Source organism: Heptranchias perlo, chromosome 7 (genome assembly GCF_035084215.1).
Source record: "Heptranchias perlo isolate sHepPer1 chromosome 7, sHepPer1.hap1, whole genome shotgun sequence".
NCBI lineage: Eukaryota > Metazoa > Chordata > Chondrichthyes > Hexanchiformes > Hexanchidae > Heptranchias > Heptranchias perlo.
This window is the reverse complement of record NC_090331.1, coordinates 72,741,158-72,753,282: the sequence shown is the minus strand read 5'-3', so window position 1 is coordinate 72,753,282 and position 12,125 is coordinate 72,741,158. Positions and strand designations below refer to the sequence as shown.

The window sequence follows — 12,125 nt, the reverse complement described above, 5'->3', positions numbered from 1 at the left end:
CGGTTGTAACTTTCCGAACCATAAGACAATTCCTGCCAAAACACTCTCATACATAGTCTAGGAACTCTCAGTAGGAATAGAGAGCTTCAAAAAACACTTCCTACTCCACCAGCTGCCAGAAGCAATAATCCAGCAACTAACCTGCAACACCTGCATGGCCCCTTTAAATAGCACTGGTGGGGGTTCCTTCAGGCACTGTAAGATATGTTCAGATGGTTGGGGTTAAGACTGTGCGTTGAGTTGAGCGTTAAGGTCGAAAATGGTGTCTATCACTTTAAATCAGCGTTGCACACTGATTGAACGTATTTTCTCTCTACTTTACATGCTTCCAGCATTCTGTATTTGCGCAAACGTTAACTCCTATACCAAGATGGCGTCTGGCGCACGTCATGCTGGAAACGTGCATGCACGTCCAAGCCATCTTGGATGTCAGAGAGACCATGTCGTGCCGAAACAATGGGCACTACATGGCCCAATTTAGCGTTCATCACATTTTATGATTTGCAGCAGGTCAGAGGCTAGCCTCAATTACAGCATCCTGGCATGTAGGGCTGGAGAAGGTTAGAGAGGTGGAGGAAATTGTAGACTTGAACAAGGATTTGAATGTGAATACATTGGGGAGCTAATGGTGGTTAACTGGAACAGAAATGATAGGGGAACTATGATTCAGTGTGAGATATGATTCGGTTGATATAGCTTTGGATGTGTTATAGTTTATGCAGAGCCAGGAAGGAGTCCATTGGTGCAGATGAAGCTAGAGGTGACAAAGGCATGGTTGAAGGTTTCAGTGGCAATGGGGACGAGTTAGGAGCAGAGGCAGGTGATGTTGACTAACAATCAAGTAACAATAGACCTACGGTCATAATATTCAGAGCTATATTACCTGAAGTTGTTCGGTTCCAACTGGAAATCTTTGGAAAAGCAATGCTATAAACATCTAATCTATACTCTCATCCAGCTTGCCCCTCTCCTATAATTTCAAAGTATTGGCCAAAAGCACTTGCATCCACTCTTGCCACCCTGGATGAATTAGATTTATTAAATATTACTTTTCTTTTGACCCTGCAAGGAATTCTGTCTCCTTTGTTGTTTGGCTAGAATTCTAAGTTACCCATCAGCTGATATTTCCCCAAATGTTGAATGTTTCTGAAGTTATTCCTTGCATTTTTCCCAAAGAATCTAGCAAGGCCCATATTTCATAAATTGGGTCAGTGCTGTTTGTAGCCACCGAGATTATTGGAACAAGTTTAATTTCCTCTTTCTTTTATTTACATCAGTGAGCCAGATAAATAGCTCATTATTTTTGAGACACGTCTGTGGAACCAGAAGTAGAGGCCATTCTATTTGGCCTGGCTGATTATTGATTTATCACCTTACCATTACATCCTCTTCATTCCTTAAATTCCAATTGATTAATATTCAGCTATTTATAACTGTTGCTTTTTCCTATTGTATATGTTTATCCCAACTTATTGTGTGGGTATAATAAAGCAAAACTGCAATAAAGTATATTTTTGAAAAAAAATCTTTATTTAGCAACACAATGAGTACAAAGTTCAAAGACTGAAAACAAAATAAATAATATATCGTCATTGAGTTGGCAAATTCAGAAAACATACAAAGTCTTATTTGAAAAGTAGGACTGTTCTGATAGAAGATCAATGTTCTTTTCCTCTGATTGTATTTTCCTCTGTTCACTAATTTAACAAACGGCAGACATGAGTATCAACCATGCCTATTTTTGTACTATGATGTGGAGATGCCGCATAATTATACTATAATTGTACTATAATTGTACTATAATTATATACACATATTGTACTATAATTGGTGAACAGAAGGTATCTCTGAGGGCCAAACATTACTCTTTTAGCTTAACAAAACCTTTCTTAGAGGCTAAACATTTTAAATAAGCAAATTAACTGATCATTTGTCGCATTGCTGTTTGTGAGACATGCTATGTGCAAAATGGCTGCTGTGTTCACCTACATAACAACAGTGATTGCACATCAAAAATAATGCATTATATGTGAAGTGTTTTGGGATGATTTTAAGAGACACAATGAGGCGTTATATAAATTCTTCTTCCTGTACCTTTACAGTGTACGTAAAAAGGACATTAAAGCATATGTTATCTTTTCAGGTGGTTAATCAGGAAAACAGATATGTTTAAGATTGTGCACTGACTTCCATTTTTTTGCAAGCAATGCAATAAATTTCAGTTATTTCAAGCGAAGCTGGGCTAAAATCTGATACATTAAGAGGAAAATGCCTGAACAGGATCTTGTCACATTGTAACTCAGAAACACAACTTTTTAACCAAATAAACTAAAAGAAAAAGCGGGAACAGGGTACTGAGTTAGACGATCAGCCATGATCATTTTGAATGGCAGAGCAGGCCCGATGGGCCGAACGGCCTACTCTTGCTCCTATTTTCTATGTTTCTATGTAAAAGAAATGCCCAAAACAAAAATACTTTGTTTAGATGATTAAAAGTTAGATGGAGGCAGAAAGGAAAGCTCATAACAAAAGCAATTACTGTCAATTGAGCATTCTTCCAGGTGTTAGGTTGTACTGCAATCTTTAATCATTTATCCGTGAGCTTTCCAGGTAAGTTAATTCAGAGGCTCATGTATGATGTTGCTTGAAAATAAAACATTATGTTTTTCTAAGAAAGTCCGGGGATCGAAAAGCAAATAACAAATGTAATGATCTGTATGGCAATAAAAGTGGGTAATAGCAATTGGAAGCAATAAAACTGTTTCTGACAAAATAGAAAATTAACTTACTCTTAAATTTGGATTTTATTTGTGTTTCAGTGTTGCATTGCTGACTTTAGCAAAATACATCAAAACATACATTCTGAGTACATTAAAAGGAGAACTTTCCACCATCTATACATCTAGTACTTGAGATTTGAAAAGGTCTCCTTTCCGTCTACCTCCAACAATGGGGGGAGAAATTTGACTTCTGGCCAAAACGGCCGCAAAGTAGGAAGGACAAGAGCTTCGTGCCCTGGCCCATGTTGGCCTGAAGTCCGAGCTAAATTTGGCTTCAAGCCTTGATTAATGACCGCCAGCAAGCTGCAGGCATCAAATGAGAGCTCCACTGCAGCTCACTGGTTGGGGACGGAAGGAATCCACCGGCTTACACTGAGCTGGCTGACAGGTTAGACCTGGCGGGGATGTGGGGGGGAGGGGGAGGTGATCCCGGGAAAGGCTTCAAATGGACCGGCAGCGGCTGGAGTTTTTTGTCGGTCCAGAAGGAGCAATCCTGCTTCTCCTGCGACCACTAAAATAGAAACTGAAAATTTCCTGGGACTTTTAATGAACAACCTCCAGTGGTCCCTTTAAGAACCGCTGGTTAAGCCGCTCAACACCTGGAACAACTAGACGGAGCCTGTGCGATGCAAACTCTACTCATTTGTACCTGAATTTCGCATTCGAGGTCCTAAACCGATGTACAATCGCGATTTGGATATTTAAGGAGCCTAATGCCTGCTTCAGTTGGGCCCCCTGGACGACTAAAAGTTGCCTGAGTCAATATAGCATCTATCGCACTTCCAGCGCAGTTCAGGAGCAGCAAATCACAATGCAAAATTCAGAGTTCGAATACCGATTTTAGGCCAGAAAATCAGGTGGCCATGAGTTGAATTTCTCCACTCATTGTGTTCATTTAGACACTCCCAATTCGCAAGCTAGATGTGGATGAGAAAGGCCAATTGACCCATCCTCGCTTATCCACAGTCTCCCATCGCAGCATCTTTAATGCACCATTTCGTGCAGCCACCCACCTGAGGTAGTACATCTCTTTGTAAATTCCATGTCATCCCTGTGAACCATCTATAACAATTAGTAACTGTGCCGTATCACATTGAACTATAACCACCGACTAGTTTTATCAGTACTCTTCCAATTATGAGAGTCAATCAGTAACCACAGCAGCAGCTTCTCCTCTGTATTGAGTTAGAAGCTGGGCTTAATTGATACTGATAAGTTTCAGGCCTGAATTATTATAATAACAAAAATACAGCCCAGACAGTCCCTTCTGCCTAGCATATACATACCAAGCTGTTTATAACCTCTTTGCATAAATCCCTGCCACATTTTGGTCCACATGAGGACGACAAGTACAGAGAAAGTTCATGATGGTTAAAAGCACCATGCCTCATGTATGAACTGCATGTGAACTTTCTTTTTAAAACATTTTTACAAAAATCATGAATACTGTAGACAATTGTCATTCAGATTTGAAATCAACAAAAATACTTAACTCAGCAGAGCTGAAAATCAAACATTTTGTGCGCAATTGTCACCGCACCAGCTCCCAGAAGAATCATAGGCTCTCATTCTTGGATTTGTTTGTCACAGAACAATGAAAATGACACGAAGGCAAAATGAAAGAATCAGTGACAAGCCTGTTACTATGAATGCAGGTATTTTTCTACAATGGATATGCTATGGCTTTTTTCTGCTGATTTTCAGGCCTGAATCATTATAATAACAAAAGTAATGCCCAGAGAGACCCTTCTGCCCAGCATATAAATACCAAGCTGTTTGAGGCAGTGCTACATGCAGTTGGTTGCTTAGCTAACTGAGAGCTCAAAATGGGAAAGGCAAGACTAACTCTTTCAATTTATATGTTATATTGTAATTACTTAATTTGCTAAATTATTGATTGAAGTTGTCTTGATATTTAACCCGTGTCTCTTTTTTTAGATCACCTTTTACGAGGACAGGAACTTCCAGGGTCGGCACCACGAGTGCAGTACTGACTGTGCTGACCTGTCCTCTTACTTCAGCCGCTGCAACTCCATCCGTGTTGAGAGTGACTGGTGGGTGCTGTATGAGAGACCCAATTACATGGGATACCAGTATGTTCTGAGCAGGGGAGAATATCCTGACTACCAGCGCTGGATGGGATTCAATGACAACATCAGGTCATGTCGCACCTACCCATATGTAAGATATAAATTCATGTCCGTGAGCAGCTGTAAATTGTAAATTATTTTCTCGTATGTTTTATGTCATTTATTATACATCTCTTATTAATAGTCAATACGTTAATATAACCTCCATTCTTTTGTTTAATTCTTTGTTACCACTTTCGTTTAAATTTTGGATGAATTTCATTCCCTTTTTCTTGATTTAATGGTGAACCAAAATGTTATCTATAAGTTATTTTTTAATCCGTACATACGATAATGTACCATATTACTGCTATATAAAATTTTATGCCCCGTACCTCAGTTTTCTCCCCAAGAAACGTACTTATGCTGTAGTACAATTCCATGGGGGAAGCAACTTTATGATACCTCACCAAGTAGCTGATCTACATTTATGACCCTTGAGCATTAATGGGCTGCTTAACTATAGGCGTCGCATATCATCTCAAAACTATCCTCAGCAATATCTGTACATGTGCAGTTTCCAGCAGGAGTCACTGGATAATTATCAGATGTGGGAACCTTGACCATGTTCATCTCGGTCCCCTGTGTAAGGGGGCTGATTGGGAATATTTTTTTAAAAGTTGCTTTTGGCTTCTTTGGGGGTCCAGGCCACTTCTCTGGCCTGGACCTCACTGTTGTTGCTCACATTCGCCCATGTAGAGGTGGGTACACCTTTTCCCACTGGGAATACCATCCTGGATAGATATGCCAGGTTCCAACTGAGCCACTAGAGCTGCAACTCCTGGAATAGGAAGTCTCCCCCTCATTCTCGGCACTGTTCCCTTGGTATTGTTTGCCCTGTAAGGACTGGATGGAGGTACTGCCCCCTACAAGGTAAATTGAATAATCCTGGAAGTGGCACGACAATAGCTAGTTGCTACTTTTCATTCCTGCTGCTAAATTCTCTCAACAGGAATGGAAAACGAAGTGACAAGGCAGTTGTCCCACTGACCCACTCCTTATTAAACTGGCAAACTCCTTTCCCTATGCATCAATGATTACTCCATAATGCCAGTGCTAGCAACAACTTTATTTTCACTACTTCATTTCCATAATGGCTGGAGTAAGACCATGCCCAGTTACAACCAACATGGGCATCCTGCCCAATGAACATTCAGCTGAATCTCCTCATATTAAAAACTTGAAATAATATCCAAATGTTGTAGAAATTGATAAATTAGGCATAGATCACTAAACACAAGTTAAGGTACAAATTCATTATTTGTGCTTTATTTCATGATCACTAAATGGATCTAAACAAAATGATTGTGCCGTAGCCATGTATCTCCTTCCAAATGATCTATATTACTGTATGTACATTATCATACTTATATATTGCATTAAAATGCTATATTATAGTACCGAGGTGGAAACTACAGAATGAGGATTTACGAGAGGCCTGACTTTGGAGGACAGATGATGGAATTCATGGATGACTGTCCATCTGTCTACGATCGTTTCCGCTACCGTGACATTCACTCCTGCCATGTGATGGACGGTTACTGGACCTTCTATGAACAACCCAACTACAGAGGCCGCCAGTACTTCATGAGACCCGGTGAATACAGGAGATTCAGTGACTGGGGTGGCACCAACTCAACGATCGGATCTTTCAGGCGCATGAGGGATTTTTAAAATGGTGTTGAAAATCTGACTTTTTCTTGCTGAAGTACTTCTAAATATAACTGAAATATTCTGAAGTATAAATAAAATACAATTTACTTGACTAATATTTTATGTAATTCATTAAATTGTTCTATGATTAAGATAATGAATAGCTTTTGGATTGAAGAAGCGTAGATAACAATTCCACCAATGATATATATAAAAGTATTGCATATGCTGCTCATCTGTAGCATATCGCCCCTCAAAAGTTGTCATCACCCTTTATGATGTCACACATTTGGTCAAAAATCATGATTGATTGAAATGACCACTGTCTTTTAGCAATCATTTCTGATTGATTAAATGTGAACAAACCAAAATCAGTTGCCAAACGCCACCAATGAGGGACAAGTGACTGGCATAACTTGCGGAATCAAATTGCCCAATTCAAATTTGAAGCTACCATTCACAAAGCAGCAACTTCCAAAAACAAATCACATTGCTCCAATGATATTTTCCAAGTAGTTTCAGTGGCCGTGTTCTTTTCTGACCCTCGGCACAGTATAAGAGTAAGAGCTAAATTTAGATAACATAATAAATACATAAAATAATTACATGATAATTCCTTAAAAAAATTCAAACATCAATTTGGTTCCAATAACTTTCTCGCCCTTTTTCACCAACACCAATGTGCACTCTGTCAGGCCTCTCAATATTAGTCCCACTACAACTATCCTCCCTGTACTTTACGACCAACTCACTCTTTATGATCCCTAATCTAATTGTCTATGTGAAGGAGTTCTTCTTCCACATAACAGGCTACAGCTACCATGAGCTACCACTTGCTCAAAACTCTGGAGTTCATTTCTTTTCTGCTTACTGCAACTTGATGAGAATTTTACCCACAGCAGCTCCCACTCCAGCTCACGTTTTGGTTCCTGCTCTGGTTGTGGCTGATGTTCCTGCTCTTTTTCTTGTTGTCACTCGTGTTCTCCCTCCAGCTCATTATCTGGGTCTCGTGACAGCTCCAGATCTGGCTCCCACTCCCAATGCAGCCAGACACCAAACCTCCCTCGAGAGGTGCTAGACCCCAATCTTTACCCAGATGATGCCTGAATCCAACCCCCTTAGTACTCCCCTATTCCCAGTCCTCACCCAGAGCTGCCAGAACCTGAAATATCCCTGATACTGGACCCTGATATACTCCTGATGCCAGACCCCAATTCTCAATCTGGTGTTGCCACATCCCAACTTACTCCCCCTCCCCCACCCCCCCCCATGCCCCACCAAGTGATGTCAGGCTCCAGCTTCATCCCACAGGACAAATAATCTCCAACCCTCCCACTTTCCCTGGTTTTAGCCTCAGCCTTAACACTGCAGTTTCTCTCTCATGTGTACATGTTGCACCAACTCCCAGACAGCTGATCCCCACTTGATCCTAGTACCCAGCTCTCCCACTCTGTATATCTTGGCTGCCATGTTGTTACTTACCCTGGGCTTTAACAAAGGCATAGAAAATGAGTATACCAGTAAAAGAATATATGTGAGAGCCTTATTGGAGATGTATAGAAGAGAAAGGAGACAAAGGGAAGGAGAGACTTACAGAAACAGCGATAAAGAGTAAGAACAAGTTGCACACAAGTAGAGAGATGCAGTTACCGCAATGAGATAAGTGTGAGAGCTGTAAACAGAGAAAGCAAGAAAGAATGGAAAGCAAAGACAAGAAGGGAGCTAGAAATAATGAGAGAGTGGGATAGAAGCAGAGAAATAAATACAGGAAGAAGGACTTTTTTGTTGTTGAGCAACACCAGTTATCAATAAAAACATAAGACAACTGAGCTTTTTCACATTTATTTTCAGATCTGCTAATTAACATAGGTCAGCATAACAGGTGGACAGCATCGATGCTCTTACAGTCAAGGCTATTCTAATCAACAGTCATAACTGTAATGATTAGTCGGAATCTTCCCTTAGGTTCCATTTGGGAAAGTCACGTGGGGTCATTAATTTGCTCAATGTTTTAGACGATCTTGCTTTGAAATGAAAATCTCAACAATATGCATATATGCCAACTGTGAGCTTTTCATGTGGACATCAGCCTTTTCAGCCCATCTTTGCACTGTTTGCACTGGAGACTGGAAAACAGTTGACTTTGAGCTCCCTGAAATTAACCATGGTGCACCTCTTCTCCAAATTCCAATCCAAACATGTTCTTCCTTGCTGCACCTACATGGTGTTGAAATCGAGATTCACTGAACAATCTCCTGCTCTAAATAATATTTTCCTCAGGAGCAGCTTACCTCCCTCAGGTATCTCCTTCCTGTCCTGCAATCCACAGGCTATTAAACCTCAAGTTTACTCAGGTCATGACCAAGCTCTGACCCCAAGTCTTAGGAAGCTTAATAATATTTGTTTGTCTTTTTGTTGCAAGACCCACAGCACATTATTCAACTCACTGCACCATAACCCAGATAGGTCTTGTCCCGATCCAGTCAAGAAGATTCCATTTCCTTTAACCTTCTGGTAACACCAGGATATATTGGTACTTTGCTCAAGTTTCAGTTTTGCAGAACTCGAGGATTAACCCTTTCTTTTACAGAATGCCTGTAGTGTGTTTTAGAATGACCAGCTATCCTACAATTTGGTGGGAGGATATTTAAAAGGGTTTTGGGCCCTTGGATCAATTGACTCATTTTTGGGTCCCCATGTGAATCTTTTTCTGCCCCAATGTGTTGGTGGCAGGATTTTCAGGCACTGTCTCAGGCAGTGCCCAATCCAACCTACCAACATTCAGCACTTCCCTGAGCTTGATGACTCTCAAGGTAAGACCATGTACTCCCATCAACTATGCATTAAGAGAGGCATGCATAAACAAAAATTGCAAAGAAATGGCTTAATACTTCGAACAACCCTATGGTTGAGAGGGATAAAGAGAGATAGATAGATGGAGAGAGAAAGAGAGAAAGAGAGTCTGTTTGACAGCACAAAGCATCATGTGTTCAGCAGGTCCCAGACAAAGACAGCTACAATGGGGCAAAATGCCTCAGCACAATACAGAAGAACTTTCTGTGGTAGCCTAGGCTGTTCAGCTATGCTTAAAGAACATCCACTTCTAGTGCACACGACGATGGAGGACTATCTGTGTAAAGGGGTCTCTGCAGCATATGGAGCAGGTGGGTGTAGATGCTGATTCACTGTCTTCCTTCAGTGTTAGCCTCAAAAACCCTGCCAAAATCCAATAAGCCAAGGGGCAGCTACGGACAACCAAATAATATAAAGGGTACCAGCTAGTTTACTATCAAAACTCTAACCTTGTAGGACACCAATCACAGCAAATCTGACTAGCTTGATGGACAGTGTCCTTTAGAGGTTCAGGCAGACTCTCAGTTACAAAATATGTGTGATGCTCCAATCAAAAGATTGCAGCTCATTCAACAAGAATTGCATTTTCCATTGCCCTACCAAGAGCCTGCAGAATTTGTTCCAGTGGGTGGGGATTCACTCACACATAACCACTTGAAGCAGATCTTCATTGTAATTCTTCATTGTCTGCATATTAAATGCATCTTAAATTTCAAGGAGCACATGGTTGGAGTAAGCCAATAGGACTACAAATTGCTTGTACGGTCAGTCCCAGCAACCTCTTATGCAAGAAGATGGGCTCCATGTAGAGAGGGTAAAGAAGACCTGACATGGGTGGGGGGGGGGTTGAGGGGGAGGAAGGTGGGGGTGTACTCAAAGAGTGTCATCAAAGATGCAATAAACTTCACCAATCAGTGAAGAATGTTCAAAGGGTGAAGCGAACTGTAAACTCCTATAGAGTGTGGAGGGATAACTGACGAGTAAACAGAGTGTGGAGGGATAACTCACGAGTAAACAGAGTGTGGAGGGATAACTGACGAGTAAACAGAGTGTGGAGGGATAACTGACGAGTAAACAGAGTGTGGAGGGATAACTCACGAGTAAACAGAGTGTGGAGGGATAACTGACGAGTAAACAGAGTGTGGAGGGATAACTGACGAGTAAACAGAGTGTGGAGGGATAACTCACGAGTAAACAGAGTGTGGAGGGATAACTGACGAGTAAACAGAGTGTGGAGGGATAACTCACGAGTAAACAGAGTGTGGAGGGATAACTGACGAGTAAACAGAGTGTGGAGGGATAACTGACGAGTAAACAGAGTGTGGAGGGATAACTCACGAGTAAACAGAGTGTGGAGGGATAACTGACAAGTAAACAGAGTGTGGAGAGATAACACACGAGTAAACAGAGTGTGGAGAGATAACTCACGAGTAAACAGAGTGTGGAGAGATAACTCACGAGTAAACAGAGTGTGGAGGGATAACTGACGAGTAAACAGAGTGTGGAGGGATAACTGACAAGTAAACAGAGTGTGGAGAGATAACACACGAGTAAACAGAGTGTGGAGAGATAACTCACGAGTAAACAGAGTGTGGAGGGATAACTGACGAGTAAACAGAGTGTGGAGGGATAAATCACGAGTAAACAGAGTGTGGAGAGATAACAAACGAGTAAACAGAGTGTGGAGAGATAACTCACGAGTAAACAGAGTGTGGAGAGATAACTGATGAGTAAACAGAGTGTGGAGGGATAACTGACGAGTAAACAGAGTGTGGAGGGATAACTCACGAGTAAACAGAGTGTGGAGGGATAACTGACGAGTAAACAGAATGTGGAGAGATAACTCTCGAGTAAACAGAGTGTGGAGGGATAACTCACGAGTAAACAGAGTGTGGAGGGATAACTGACGAGTAAACAGAGTGTGGAGGGATAACTCTCGAGTAAACAGAGTGTGGAGGGATAACTGACGAGTAATCAGAGTGTGGAGGGATAAATAACGAGTAAACAGAGTGTGGAGGGATAACTCACGAGTAAACAGAGTGTGGAGGGATAACTGACGAGCAAACAGAGTGTGGAGGGATAACTGACGAGTAATCAGAGTGTGGAGCGATAAATAACGAGTAAACAGAGTGTGGAGGGATAACTCACGAGTAAACAGAGTGTGGAGGGATAACTGACGAGTAAACAGAGTGTGGAGAGATAACTGACGAGTAATCAGAGTGTGGAGGGATAACTGATGAGTAAACAGAGTGTGGAGGGATAACTGACGAGTAAACAGAGTGTGGAGGGATAACTGACGAGTAATCAGAGTGTGGAGGGATAACTGATGAGTAAACAGAGTGTGGAGGGATAACTCTCGAGTAAACAGAGTGTGGAGGGATAACTGACAAGTAATCAGAGTGTGGAGGGATAAATAACGAGTAAACAGAGTGTGGAGGGATAACTCACGAGTAAACAGAGTGTGGAGGGATAACTGACGAGTAATCAGAGTGTGGAGGGATAACTCACGAGTAAACAGAGTGTGGAGGGATAACTGATGAGTAAACAGAGTGTGGAGGGATAACTCACGAGTAAACAGAGTGTGGAGGGATAACTCATGAGTAAACAGAGTGTGGAGGGATAACTCACGAGTAAACAGAGTGTGGAGAGATAACTCACGAGTAAACAGAGTGTGGAGAGATAACTCATGAGTAAACAGAGTGTGGAGGGA

At 41.4% G+C, this 12,125-nt stretch overlaps 1 protein-coding gene across 2 annotated transcripts; it reads left to right on the top strand.

The window, feature by feature from the left end:
* The first annotated feature begins 823 nt into the window (after nucleotides 1–823).
* LOC137323865 (gamma-crystallin S-1-like) lies at nucleotides 824–6,583 on the top strand. Of its 2 annotated transcripts, none has more exons than XM_067987879.1 (3): nucleotides 824–841; nucleotides 4,719–4,961; nucleotides 6,308–6,583. In XM_067987879.1, exons 1-3 carry the CDS (start codon nucleotides 824–826, stop codon nucleotides 6,581–6,583), a joined length of 537 nt encoding a protein of 178 aa, XP_067843980.1. The 2 variants fall into 2 exon arrangements, with proteins under 2 accessions (XP_067843980.1, XP_067843981.1); XM_067987880.1 differs by lacking the exon at nucleotides 824–841 and adding an exon at nucleotides 4,607–4,615.
* Nucleotides 6,584–12,125: the final 5,542 nt, after the last annotated feature.